General features: G+C 42.4%; 1 protein-coding gene across 1 annotated transcript in view; it reads right to left on the reverse strand.

Annotated features, from left to right (window-relative positions):
- Positions 1 to 10,376, reverse strand: part of LOC125706401 (thyrotropin-releasing hormone-degrading ectoenzyme-like) — a 104,128-nt gene extending 93,752 nt beyond the window's left edge. The window contains exons 1-2 of the mRNA XM_048973124.1: positions 8,930 to 10,376; positions 5,061 to 5,334 (exon numbers count right to left, since the gene is read on the reverse strand). Coding sequence (XP_048829081.1) covers positions 5,061 to 5,334; positions 8,930 to 9,651 — 996 coding nt within the window. The 5' untranslated portion in view covers positions 9,652 to 10,376. The remainder of the gene's footprint in view (positions 1 to 5,060; positions 5,335 to 8,929) is intronic.
- Between the last annotated feature and the right edge of the window lie 4,974 nt (positions 10,377 to 15,350).

Here is a 15,350-nt window from a genome sequence, read left to right on the forward strand (position 1 = left end):
AACAAAGCCTGACTGGAATTTTAAACTCTGCTAATCTAATTTGAATGGGTTCCCCGGAAAATATCAGACACTTAATGACAGTATATGCAAAGCACCAACATGAAAAAGACTCCTTATCCGTAACGGAACAACGTGGGGATTTTCACTTACTCAAGGTCACTGAAATGTTTCGAAAACCAGTGATAAGATTAAGCACTTCAAAAAAATCCTGAAATGCACTGACAACACTCTGAAGTCAAAGTACCTGGGTGATATGAAATCATACTGCGAATATGATGCCGTGTCGACTCGTTAGATTCTTAATGACGTCTGATAGACTTGAGGTGTTTGTAGAAACTGTGTACACACTTCAAAGTGTTTGTCATTCCAAGTTTCACGCAAGATTCAAACACGACTCAGTTGGAGTCTGAAGTGCTGAAAAATGCACAATTTGGATGAGACACTTGTACAGTAATAATACACTGTGGCATCACTGAGCTTTAAGCCTCTGCTTTTCCCCTTATTTTGCCAGTTCTGTTGTACTAATTATGCTGGTGGTTGAAACTATTACACGTTTTCAGCCACGAAAAGGTCACAGGGTAGAATATTTACCTCAGGTAACAATACAGAAGTAACACTGTCATCTTGTTTGAGTGCAACGTAACCTGGGAGGTCAACACATTATTATCCAAACTTCATCATTTTACAAGCACAGTACAACAGAGTGTATGGCGGTGATCAGCGAATGACATTTTCTGTCTCTTGGTTTTTAGAAATTTAATTGGGTGTCTGTACTGACAGACATGCTCATTAGTGATGTCCAGAGGAGGCAATGTCTTGTGTGTTCTCCACTGACGTGAGGTTTCCTGCACTCGTGCCACTGAATATCCGTAGACAAACACGTGTGTGACTGATGCAGAAGCAGTAACCTAAGGTAAGTATCCATGACGTTGAAGCTTTTTAGTGGACACACACTCACACAACAAGAAGAAACAAATGGAACATCATATATGTAGCGGCACATCAAGTCCAAAATCCAGTTACTTATCACAAGCGTGGTCATTCTCCATGGCCACACCCACCTCCAGATGACTCTTATGTATGATCATCCACAAATGAGTGTGTTTAAACTGAGTCTGGGCAAATGTATCCTTTATCAGTCTCCAGGCTTCCTTTTCCCTACTCACTATTACAGGCTGTTCTTTTGTTCTGGCTTGCATTAAGACGAACTCTCAGGTGGCCCCGTAACTGGCCACGTCCTCCCAGGAGCATAGAATTAATGAAATATGTTGAATGTCCCCCTGTCACTGTGATGATCTGGGAGGTAATAACTGTCCAGCTCCACTACTTACGATTTGGTGGAGCACCTCCAGCTCCACCTAGCCGACATACATATGAGGTGGTTGAGGTGTGGATCATAATCATCCTGAAATTCAGACACAGCGCCCATATCGTCCGTGATTCACTCATAATATCGGCGTGTCAAGGTTGAATTGCGTAACTTGCTTTTCATGAGAAGAATCAGCTTATCTTGTCCCAAGATCTCTTGTTCTGGGATCCTTATTCTGTTCAAGGATATTTGTCCAATTACTTTTGACAAGCATGTTTTTTTTCCTCTCTTTCTGATCGCTTATATAACTTGTCTTTCACAAATGATTTCTAAGTATCCTTGTATTATGTGTTTTGGGATGCTTACCCTATTCAAGGACGCTTACCATGTTTCCCCGGGTTTGGAGGGGCTTTGCTGAAGACTGTTTCATATGCCACTGGTCAGTGTGTGGGACACCTGCCTTACAGTATCTTCATGGGGAGGGAAAGCACTGCTCAAGGATCCTTGTTTAATTACGTTTGATTGAAACCATATCTAGCAGTTGGTGTGGGATACTGATCTTATCTAGAGAAAAGGGGAAGGTGTTTTTGTATTTTTAATTTTAACCGCAAGCCGCATTACCTGGTGAAGATTGGAAATTTGAGAATGCCTTGTATGAGGGGAGGGGTGAGCCTGGCCAGCTCGTCCCCTGCCCACACATAATGCCCAAAAGTTAGTATAAAGGAAAGGGGAGATCTGTGTTGGTTGGAGCTCAACCGTGGGATAGAGCGCGCATCACCCGGCACTTTCTCGGGACTTACATGTTGGTCTCCTGCCAGGACTGAAATGGTCTCCCCAGTCTAAGAGTGAAGGTGAGTGATGATCCACGTCCGAGTGTGAACAGCTTTGCAATGTCTGTGTACTGATTTAATCATCTTTGGGATTGAGTATCATTTTATAAGAATCACAATAATAGTAATATTAATTGGTACTTCCTATGTATGGATGTTTTATTGTTACTTTTTATATATACATATAATTAGTTGTATTGGCAGTTTGATTATTGTTTATGATTTATAATACCATTGGATATCACTTGTGATATGGAATTATTTTGCATTACCTTTGATCCAGTATTTTGGTATTGATTTTAATGTGAGGTCATTTTGTGTTACTTGTAATAAAGCGTTTTTAGAAGAGGACCTAAGTTTGCCTGTTGTTCCTTCGAAAGAACTATATCCCCCTCCCATCATCTTAAAACAAGGCTTTTCCAGTTTTTGAATCTGTTTTTGATTGAATATCTGGTTTGGTTTGATTCTATATCATTTGGGTTTCTTTGATCGGTTCTAACGTTTGGTTCATTCTCTGGTTCCTGGCTTTGCTCTGGGTCATGGCTCCTTGTTGCTGCTCACCAGACCTTTCAGTTCCACAGTTTCATCTTTGTTGATACTCTTATCAACCAGACACAAATCCTGCTTAGCTACCTCAGATGCATCCCCAGGCCTGTCAGCCCAGTGCTGTACTGAGCTCTGAGTATTCACCTGCCAAGGAAGAAAGGATTGACAGGCAGATAAGCCAGCCATGGGGCATGACCTCGTTATTAAAGTTAGATATTCTCTAACTCAGCACTGGTGTCATGACGTGTGGCTCTGAAAACACAGCGGCAACAGGGCAGGAAAGGATGACAACTAATGAATTTAAAAGCGGCTGACCACTGGAGCTCACTGTCTGAAATGCATCAGCACAAGATGAGCACCAACCACTAGAGGCAAAAGATTGACTGACCAATCAATAAAGAGATATTAAACTGCATGAGAACAGCACCAGAGCTGCAATTCCTCTTCAGATCCACACGAATGGATCCACTTGGGCTATCAGATGATTGCGTTTCATTCCCCACATGCACGTTCGGCTCTAGGTGAGTTTGTGAGTCTGCCGCTTCTGTGCCACTGGGACGCTAGTGGTGTCAGGTAAATGTTTTAGCAACTTTGCCGGGCAATTTACATAACAGAACACTGCCAAGGGTTGCCCCAAGCTTTCAGGAGGAGAGATAGCGGGAGTAGGTGCTACTTCAAAGGGCCAGGTAATTGTTCAGGGGAAGAAGACAGTTTTTTGTGTGTTCATGAGACTGTGGGATGGATCCCGACTCACAGGGTTTAAGGCAGATTCCTTGCTGCTCCTGCAGTGTTAGACAACTTTTTTATCTCCATCTGCGGTTTTTAAAATAGCTGCAGATTGCCTATTGAGGACGATCATTTGAATAAGCAAGGCAGGCTATCAAATGCCACTATAAACCCACCCCAGATGCTGTGCCAGCTCAGCTCTGTAGCTCTAATTCTGCCTATTATGTGCTGATCTGAGACCTTTCAGCCAGCATTTAATGGAACTGAAAAACAACACCCAGCCACCGTCTTTCCAGCCCAGGCTCAGGGACCAAATTAGATGTTTTACGAAGGTGTTACTTTCCTCGCTTCTTGATACACACTGCTCTGTTTCAAAACAAAAGGAAATGCGGTGCAAGAAGGGAAACACCTAATTTAGCGCTGGATCAGGTTTGCTACCGGTACCCAAGGTAGACGTATTAGAATTCATGTGTCATTTCATGTATACAGATGGGGGTTATCACCTAATCCATGTCAGGAGGGACTCCATGAGCTTTTACAAACTAATTTAAAAGTGAAAGGCTCCCATGCTCAGATAAATTGTTTAGTTCGTCCTGTACTTTTACTGGTTTGTTTCCTTGATTGAAAGACTCATCCAGCTGTTTCGCATTAACATTAGTGACACATGTGCATGGTTATAGGAGACTGACCAATCAGCACGCAGCAAGAATTTAATTGAAATCCGGGCCCTTTAAATTGAAACGGCTGAAATGATAGTTTGTAAATCCTGTTGCAGCTCATACAGTAGTGTCCCACCTGACATGGATTAGGTGGCAATCCTATATACAGATTAATCAAACTGAATTTCGGAGTGCAAAGAAGCAATTCAGGCTGAAAAGCACAAACCAGCGGCATAATTAATCACTACATGCAGGTTACAAATATCCACGAAGCTGAAACACATGTTTGGTTTTCTTGTTCCTTCTCCAGAAGCTATGCCCTGGTAGGGTCCCATGGGCTGCCACTAATGCCAGTGGATACTGTGGTCTTACCACGGTGATCAATGAGGTTTGCTGAAACTTGCAGGGATTATGGGAGGAGAAGCTCTATGCGTATAATTACCTCAGACTGACACCATATCTGGTAATGACAGAACTATTGGGGTCCCTAACCCTACCATAGGGCCCTGGGTTGTGACCTCATTTGTCCCTCTTTGAGAGAGGAGGCGGGAAATGCTGTTGGATGCACTTAACAGGAAGGGTTTTGGGTCAACGTGATATGTGGTGCGATTAAATCATTCATGCAGTGTGAAATAACCGCCATTAAAATTAACATCCTGTATGATCGTGCAACACTTCCCAAATAGCCGGAAGTAACTATAGCAAGATGGCAGACTGTAATAAAATAAATGAAGACAGTAAGTAAACAGAGGCCCACGGATGAATAAAATGACAGGTAAAATATACCTTTAAAAAATGCAGCTGAGTCTCAGCTTAAGACTTTTCAACACTCTTGCTGAGAAGGTTCTCAATCAAGGCTCTCCACAGTACAACAAAACATTCATATTTTTAGAATTTTTATTAGTTTATGAGATTCTTTTTAGTATTTGTTTTTAGTATATGAGACGCTCAACAAAGAGGGATATCAGTGAGAAGTTTGAGATCACCTACCACCACACCGCTCTCGGTGACGGTCTCCTTGTACGTGAAGTTACACACTGCCCAGGCCAGATAGTACGTGGACATGCGTGGAGTTCGGGCAAAGTGGTTGGTCACCCATCCGTCTTCGTCCGTTAAGGACGTTTCCACCGGCATGTTGGATAGTGACAGATAGGTGCTGTCGTGCTTCAGGCTGATCTTAAACGTGGCTTTGTAGATGGGCTCATCGAAGCATGGGAAGGCCTTCCTGGCGTGTGTGGGGGAGAACTGCGTTACAGCGAGGAACCTGCCAGTGGGGAGAGAAGGCACGGGGTCACTTTGTGCTACAGAAAGAAGCACTTAGAGGGTCTCGGCTACATACTGTAGCTAGCTTTGACTGCTGAAGTGTAAGGATAGGTGAAACAAATCACTTCAATTCTTCAGCCATTTTAGTAATATTCTACATTTTAAATATACCGCTTTCTTCTTGAATGTCTGGATTCATTAACCAGCATTAATCACCTACTTAATGATATGTATAAAATTCAAACCAATTAAGAGATTGTTTTTCGAAGTTACATTTCAATTCCTATTTTTGGATATACTTCAATATAATTTTAATTGAATCACCGCTGATTTATGATATGCACACTAGCAATATTGGTTTTCAGATAATAAACACGTAAATTATTTCACGTATCTAGGCCAATAAAATGATTTTGCTGTAAATCGATATCCGCCATCCAGCTGATATCATGCCAGTTTCTCTCCAAAAACATGAGTAATCGACGTAACCATGTCGTCAGCCAGAAATGTAATAGGCTACATTTGTCCCAGTGGTGTAAAAGAAAGTTTGATATTGGGTGGAGGGCAGCTTGATGATATAAGGGCAAATGTCTATCTGTAGATGTTACAAATGAAGTTAAATTATAATTTAGGGGGTACATGTCCCCCTCCCGTCACCCTCCGTTCCTACGCCCCTGATTCGTCCTTACTACACTTCTTTAAAGATGTTTTTATCCTCAAATTACCATTCTCAGCAACATCCCTAAAGGCTGTTATTGTACCGCGATTTTTGTTAATATAAATACAAACTGTTTATGTTAAAATTAAAATGCTCACGGGTTTTTCTTTTCCCAAAGCTGGGAGCTGGGGACACTTTCTGGAAAACAAAATCCAACAAGAACGGCGCTAATAACGGATCTCTTTAGAAAAAAACATAATCTCGCGAACAGCAGTATCACTTCATCCGCCTGCAGCTAGACAAACAGCCATAAAAGTGACTTTCGGTCGCTGGGAAGAAAGAGACCCCGCATACACACTTTGGAGTGACCCGCCGCGGCGGCACCGGAGCTCCGGCGTTTGATACCAGCGCGGCGCTGATTTATTCCGCACAGAGGAGCCTCTTTACCGCTTCACGCTTCATGAGCTCAGTCCCCGTAGCCCGACACTCCTGCTTAGTGCGAGCATACGGCTTTATGAATCTCTGCTTGTGAAAGAAGATATTAAAAGTTAAAAAGTATTTTTGAAATGTTTATGAAAAACGTCAGCTTTTAAGGACCACACATTCTGCAACAGTGAGGGAACCGCATACTTAAGTAGACCTTTCTTATTTTTATGGCGCATGTTTTAAATTTATAATCAGGCATATTTTAATAACCGTGATATTAATAAAAGTTCCTCGCAATGTTGTGCTTATAGTGGCTCAGTGGGTAGTAGTGGGGTACTGCGTCTCATCACGGCCGTTCTGGGTTCAGTTCCCGCCCACCACTCTTTGTATATAATTTGCATATTCCCCCCGTGTTTATGTGAATTCCCTTGAGCTACTGCAATTTCCAAATCCCGGCCAAAAACGAGATTTGAAGAACAATTTTTTTCTAAACTGCCTAAAATGGTTGTGTGTTCCCTCCTATGGACTGACATCCCATCCAGCGTGACCACTGCTTTGTATGGTGCAGTTCCCAGTATAGGCTACAGGCTTACCACATCCCTATAATATGCAAGCGTGCAATTGTGGGAGATGGGTGAATTACTTAGGTTATATCGTCAAAATGTACGCAAATGTTGCGCAGAACACATTTTATGACAATTAAGCACCTTATAACGTAATGATCTCTCAAATCTGACGGTTCTAGCCTTCTCCCTAAAACCCGACCGTTTTCTCAATGCATTACGGGTAAAACGTTGGCGCAGGGTGACCCGACAGTAGACGTCACATCACATGGAAAAGAGTGATTTAGATACGGAGCTTGGAAATTTAGCAGCGCTGAACTCTGCCAGCAACAGTGAGCACGGGGAGAAAAAGCACAGCTGGAATCGGGCTCGTCTACTGGACGGAGAAGATGAAGGGCGCCCCTGACAGGAGAGAAAGAAACTCATTCATGAGTGTGAATGAAAGCTGAAAGACCAGCCACCAGCGGGAGTGTCACCGTTAGTCTGGGCATGACGTCACAAACCGCCCTTAATGCTGGACATCAGATCCAGAATTTGATCAACAATAGGGATCCGACGCAGCCGAAACCTCTAAATATCAGTGTAATGTGGTAATTGCACACAAACGTAAAAAGCTTAAATGTAACCAATAGCGTTAGTTTTTCTCGCCTTCAGTTATGCTTGCGACTCTACATGTGTCAACTTTGCTTTGTTTTTGGCTTCGTTCCCTAGTCCAACTTTGGTAGTTTTCATATTTTATATAGTCAAAGTTAAATTAAACAAGGCCAATGCATCTTCCCAGTCTGGCTGCGGCAGTGGAAATCGATGCACCCGAACGCACTGCTCCCAAATCGCTACTGATAAATTTGCTGCGCAAAGTTAAAAAAAAATAAAATAAAAAACTCAGCAAGCCGTCGCGGACCCAGTGATTTCTGTTATTAGCTGCCTGATAAATAATGCAGCTCTTCCAAAATTGTATACTTAAATTACAAATCAATCCACTTATTTTTATAATGCTAACTGAACGAACTAAAACGCAACAGGTTTGTTTAAATAAAGAACCTGCAGTGTCAGCAGTATCCGCCAATAATTGCTGACGTCAGCTCAAGACAAAATCAGAATCTTAAATATGTCAGCATTTGGATCAGAAGCTGAAAATCTGTGATGGCTGACTCTCCTTTCGGCCTGTGCCATGGCATAGTGACAAACACGTTGGCCCAGCGAGTGGCGCTACAGTCACCTGGAGACACTGAGCAGTGCATGCTGGGACAGTGGCGCATCATGTGGCATGACAGCATGATCCTAGAGACATAGACATATTTCATGTGCAGAAACTTTGAAACAGCTTAGACCCGTAACAGCTAACCACTCTACAGGAAGAAATAGAAAGGCCAAGAAAGGAAATAAAAACCTAAAGCCAAGGATATTATTTACAAAAAAACCGTTAATGTAACTGATCTAATACATCAGGTTATGTTCTACTCTAGGTGACTTTAAGCAGATTCATAAGAAGCCAATAAATGACCAGTTATGACATAACATGGAAGTACATCATTTACGATATACATATGTCCTCATTTTACAAGAGACGATTTAATACCTTGAGTACTTCTGAAACCTACAGCTGCAAAGTCAACTTTACAGTGCAAGTGATTTATTTGTATAAGGCACGGGTGCAGTTGGTAAGAACCGAAAAAAAATACTTTCTCAATGTAAATGATTAATGGCAAATGCGATCGATGGCAATGGCGAGGAGTAAACAAAGCCACGTGTTTAGGGTACTCATCTTGCTTAAAATACGACTTAACCCCAGCTTGCGCGACAATGATAAAATGGAAAAGTTTTACGATTTAATTCGGAGGATACCAAAGTTCGATTAAATTATAGGTAGTCAATGTGGTTATAGAATACATAGTCTACATTTTTGATACAGTTTTACACAGATAAACGCAGGTGGTATATGGATTTACCTTTTTTCTCCGTTCAAAACGTAGGAGCTGCGAAAAAATCCCAGAAGTTCGTTTTCAATTTGTGCTTCAAACGTGATATTTATTTTGTATGTCCGTTGGGGCTTTAGCTCCCTGTGCAAAGCAATGACATAAACCTGGTTGGCCGGATAACTGAAGCGGCGATTGATTCGCATTACGCCGGGTTTCTTGCTGTCTGAGTAGACCACCGCCTTTTCCAGCTCCAACCGATCGGCATGTAGGACGATGAACCTGGTGGAGGTGATGCACTCCACCTCGATGTTCACCTCCCCGGAGAAGGTGAAGTTATCCATGTAGACTGACAGCTTCAGCTCGTAGTGGCGCGGTCGCAGAGATGCTGGCAGCCGCACGTGCCTCCATGGTTGAGCGTCCTCCTCCCTGTGGTTGGACTGGGAATCCCGGGACTGGTTGGACTTTGTGGAGGAGCCGTTGGTAGCCCGGTGGATGCTCTCGGCGGAACACTCATCAAAGCGCACCCCGAGCAGCACGGCGACCGCCGTCACCGCTATCAGCGTCAGGATGGAGACGGCAAACCCCAGCACAAGCCTCTTGTGCACCGTGATGTGTCGCTCGGTTGTCCTGGGTCGCACCACAACGGTGTCGGCCCATTGATCCGGGAGGCCTCTCCCGTTGCTCATAGAGTTGTCTTCGATGCCCATCTGCGTGAAAGATAAGCCTTTGCCACGCTTGTCTTCCAATGCCATACTCCACTGAATATGACCTTAAGTTTCAGCACGGCGTCGAGAAAGTGAATCGGTTACCGGAGTCCAAGCTCCGGTGTCAGCAGCCGACAGCAGTCATGCATGCAGTCCTGTAAACACTTAAAAAGTGGCTCGATGCAATGGACGCCCCGAAAAAGGAACAATCGAAGTGTTGCTTTAACTTCAACGACAGGATATATCCGTGTCAGTGGCAGCGCGAAGAAACGACGGCGTGCATATTATTCGGTATCATATCTTCCGCAGTCTGTATCACAGTCCCGGTCCTTGGAGGGTAAGGGGGCTCCTGGAAGTGCATCCATCTATCCTGGGCTCCGGTGCTGATGCAGCTGGGCTCCCAGCGTCTCCGCGCGCTTCCCGCATATTGAACGAACTTCGCCCCGGCCAACAGCTGCGCTCCCAGATACGGGGGTTCGCAAAATCCCAGCCCGATCCGATGTGAGCAAAGTATCAATCACTGGAGCAACAAATATTAGCCCTCTTCTTCCACTCCTATATCCTTTAATGTTTTGTAACACGAGAAACAACGGAAGGAGAACTTTGCAGCTGCGTGATCGGATGATGAGTCTGGGGTTTTCTCTAGCTGCGGACCACAAAGAAACATTTATATCCTCAAATCCTCACGAAGCACTGCTTACGGTGAATGTGTCTGGGTTTCCCCTGCCTAAATACACTTTAGGCAGCATACTGACGGGCTGTGTGGGCTTACAACCAATGATCTCAGATTGATAGGAGCACCTGCACATACCGATGTCACGCCCCCTCTTATACGGCTAAAGGCACATAGAGGGATAGGCATTGCACGAAAAGACAGGCGCCTTCAATTTGATCCTTAACTAACAACAGCGTAATGTTCGCTGATTTAAACGTTGTTTTAGAATGAAGGATACGTACATTTTGCCACACAGATTTATTATTATAAATAAATAATGTGCAACCTATTAAAATAATTCTCTTGAGAATTATATCCAGTGAATGTGAGTATTAATATTTCAAAAGAGAATAGCTGTCCCAAACGACTTATCACTTATGTGTTCAATTAGGGCAGTGGAAATGTAGATATTGTTCTACTGCTATTTGATCGTGTTAGTCTGAACTACGCCACCCCGCGGAAATATTTACGTACTGCTGGTGAAAAATTGGCAAAATCTAAAGCATATAAAAGGACGCGAATTCAGAATTCCATTACACAGTCCCTCCTGATTAAAAAGAATATGATGTTAATACCATGAACAACGCAATTTGCAGCTGGCATTTAATTTTCCATATAATTGTTTGCTGTCAGTGATGAGATTGTAGTCTATCGAATGCGATGGTAAGTTATTTCCAGCAACCCGGGTCATCGCGCTTATTTTATTGATTTCAAATAAACGTGCGATGTAGTGTATGTTAACCCGCGTTACATATAGGTGTGGTAATTTGGGGGGCTTGTACGACGGATCAGGGACTATGATTAAACCGTCCGTAGTGTGTAATTATGAATATTTTTAATAAATTGTTCTGAACCCCGGTACTCCACGTGCAGGGAGACATGTGGGTCACCTGTTCTGCTGGTGGAGACGGTATATTTCTGGCCGGTTTATGCGTTTTGCGATAATCAAACAAGCGATTGTTTTTTTTTCGGAATTAATTTTTAAACATGTAGCCTACTTGCAAAAAGTATGTCAGTAATTGTATTTTATATATTGTACGGCGCAAACGGAAATAATAATCTCTATAAATACGTATAATTCTTTCAGTGTTTATTAAAAGCAATACAAATAAATCATATACGAATGTGAGAGAATGGAACCTAAGCGTCAATGACACTGACCCGGCCCCTTTTTCTAAGGTGAAAGTTTGACTGACGTTTTGACAAATGTACAGTATGGCGGATTAAGTACCTAAAGGAAAACTGTCCAGATCTGTCACCATAGCTGGTAAAATCATACATTCATCACCTCATGCCCACTGAATTTTCTCCCTGTCCACGACAGTTACTTATCAGTTTTTCGGTTGATTTCGTGCAGCTGTCAAGAGACTTAAGAGATTTTTAAAAATTCAAAAAAACGATTTCACGTCAAATTAATTACTTAATTATGCCTACATTAAAACAGCGGAACCGTGCTGGGGCCTGCTTTAGCCATAGGCAAACATGCAGTTGCCTAGATCCCAGAATTACCCGGGTTTCAGTGGATGTAGCACGATCGTGATTTATCTCGGCAGGGTAGTACATCCAATAAAGCTTTACCTTGGGCCCTGAAAAGGTAGAGCCGTGCAGTCAATATAACCAGCTATCGCTGGCAATGACTTCTCTCTGTACTTTTCATTGCATTTTTGTTTGCCGAATCAGTACCACTTTCTTTACCACTTTTGCAGTTAAATTTAGCTATTTTGTGTATCTTTTTTATTACCTATTATGACAATGTCTTTTATTACAAGGTAATGCAACGTCAATATCCTGTAGGGGAGACCGGGGCATGTTGTCACACTTTTAATGTTGTCTAAGTTTTTACAAAATTAGTAGAAAAATTAGCCCTGTCGAATAGTCACAATCATACCAAAAGAAAGTCGAAGGTTTAATGCACAGTTTAATATGTATTGTATACTCCTTCCTAATTTCATATTGATTTAATTACACAATAATTGCACATTAGTATTTATGTGTGTATGCCATTATGACTTATATGAATTTGATGAGTTATTTACATATTAAAGCCATTTTCTCTGCTATAAATATAAACCAGTTTTACAATTAACCAAACAGAAGGGTTTTTAAAACATAAAAACGAACAGTTTCTTCATATATTTCGTCAAAATGTGAAAATAAGCAGCTACCTCAGACCGGTGTGAAAACCAGTTGCTTGAATTTTCCAAAAAAGGTGTGATGTGATTTACTGTAATAGCATTTTTCACCAGTAATGAACACACATACATTTCTGTGTGACAACTTGCCCCTGAAACTTTTAGCCCCACACTCCTCACTTTCAAGCAAGGATAATTAAAATGCAAACCAGAATGTAGGCTGCCTTTAATTACCATTAAAGACAATAGCTGTAAATGCCTGATTCCAGCAAACACAAGCCGGATTTTCAATAAGAAAAGAGCTAATATAATGATATTTCAATGGACTTTCTTTTTTACATTTTTGGACGGTCTAATCTGACATTAGCAGGCGTTTCGTGAAAATTATCACCCAGTCGATGAACCCTCTGAACAGGCAAGCTTGTTGAATGTACTAATGATTTAATTAACGTAAAGGTTATTGAAAATCTACAAAATTAACCAAGTAATTAGCAAGGCTGTTGGTTCTACAGGTGACAAATAGTTGAACAGTTATCATACCACAAGAAAACTATTAGAAGTAGAAAATATGCATTAAAGGAAAGATAATATAGAAAATATGCACAAGCAAATAAATCTAGACATCTTATATTTACAGTGAACTTTAAATGCATTGATAGTGATATTTGCAAAACAGTCGTTAATTTGCTTAACTGGAGTTTTTAAATTGTAACACTACATACCATTAATAAGCATTTTATTTAAGGTAGGCTGTTGCATTAAGTGCTATAACTGCAAGTAAAACATATGTAATAATTCAATGCGCCTGTTGCGGGCTTTGCGGCCCGTCATTCATTTTTATTTGCTCAAGAGAGGGATCCTGTTGGGTATCGCACTTCCCATGCATTTGATCAGTTGTGTGTTTTTGACCACAGGAAACCACTGCAAAGAGCAGTGAATGAAGGGCACAGAGTATCATAAACAGGCTGCAGAGAGGACCAGTGGGTAGCACTGCAACCTCATACCGTCCAGTGTTGTGGGTTAAGTGTGGATTTCGTATGTTTTTGTTTCCTTCTAAGGTCCAAGATCGTGATTTAGTTGATTGATGTCACTAAATTACCTCTATTGCAGAATATGTGAGTGTGTGCCCTGTGGTGGACTGGCATCCCATCCAGAATCTTCTGCCCTGTGTCTCCTGGGATAGGAGACTCTCTACAGCCCGATACTAGATAAGAGGTATAGATGGATATATCATAAACACACAGACAAAACAAAAGGCCAATGCTGATGGTATTTTTGCAGGCAGGTGGAGACTGTTCAAGCGACAGGTCTTTTAAAAAAAATCGAAAGACAGGATGATGAAGCCTGTTAATCGATGGTTTATTCAACACAGGCATCAGTCCTCTCATTTTGCATGGACGCAAACAGCAAGACTTGTTGCCCAGACATTCCTTAAAAAAATGGAAAGCTTGAGCTCGCCAGGAAAAAGTTGAAGGACGAGCCGCGATGCATCTGCAGTGCAGCTGCCTTCCTCCATCTGCGCGCTAATGAGCTGCTGCTAATTATAGTTGGATACGGCATGCATGTTGGGGGCAGAGGAAGTGGCTCTGTTTTGTTCGTGGGCGTTCCTGCAGTTCACAACTGACTTTAAAGGTCTTCTTTACCCCTGTGAAGTACGTGGGCAGTAGATCTCTGCTAACACAGCTCCAACTTGACATTACTGTAACAGCCTGCACAGCTTATGATCTAAATACACTATTTTGGTTATAGAGTGGGACCAATAAGCATTAGCCTAAATCTCGGGTCTTTCTCGTGGAGTTCCCATGTGGTTTAAAGGGGTCTTTTGCGGGAAATCATTTCATTTCAGTTTTGGGTAAATCGATTGCTGGTCTGTCACGGATTTCAGTGTGTGTCCCACTAAAGGTCACAATTCTTAACAATCCTGAAAGATTCGTATTTCGGCCTCGATAGATATTTATTAGGATATTAGACTGGCATCTCATGAAGACCACCCTCTGCACTCTGTTTCCCCGGAAGCCCTATACTGTACAAACAGTCAAAGCGAATTTGATGGATGGATACTTAAGGAGACTCCAACGAGCTGCCGAGAAAAAGACGTTTATTCAATTGAGCTTTTGACTACAGTGTTGATCAGGCTCTCAGCTTATCGATCCGCTCTATGACTGCAGTTTATTTACTCTCTTTATCCATGACAGCCAGGCAAAGGTGGGATGTTTTCACGAGCAATTGGCCGTGAGAAGTTAGCGTGACGGTACCTCCTCAGCGTGGGATTGGAATGGAAAGCAGCTCATGTGGCAGGCTTCACCGATGGAGTGTCCAGGGGACAGGACCCACCCTAATGCCTCTGCAAGGCCTGAGCTCAGTGGAGTACAATCCTTCTTCTAGGCTTTTGTCAGTGGATGCCACACGGACACATTCAGTGTTCGAATTATGGAAGATATGCACCACCCTCCTTCAAAAACATTTTTTAAGAACCCCCCCCCTCCATTTGACAACTAATACTGTTGTCACCCCCATCCCCAGTTGACAATTTTTAGGTTATGGCCAGACTGCCCACCAGCGGACCTCCCCAAAGACTAAACACATGTACAAACATACAGAAGAATTAGCATTATATTAACATACTGCAATGCTGGTCGTTAGCCAACAGACACAATGCCTCCACTATCCGCCAATCAGCAGGACAGAGATCGATTAGCGCTTCATCGATTGGCTTTGTTATTCTTCTGATGGGGTGACATAGGCTAACTCCGCCAAGCTCCCATTTTGTAGAGCTAAGCGTCTTTTCAAGCACAAGGACAGGCACCTCTTCAAACGTGACAAACATCACTCTGATTAATGGAGTTCAATTTGTTATGTCTAGAGATGCAGCCCCCTCTGACGCACCCCGGTGGTTTTCT

The sequence above is a fragment of the Brienomyrus brachyistius genome, chromosome 1 (assembly GCF_023856365.1).
Source record: "Brienomyrus brachyistius isolate T26 chromosome 1, BBRACH_0.4, whole genome shotgun sequence".
Taxonomy (NCBI): domain Eukaryota; kingdom Metazoa; phylum Chordata; class Actinopteri; order Osteoglossiformes; family Mormyridae; genus Brienomyrus; species Brienomyrus brachyistius.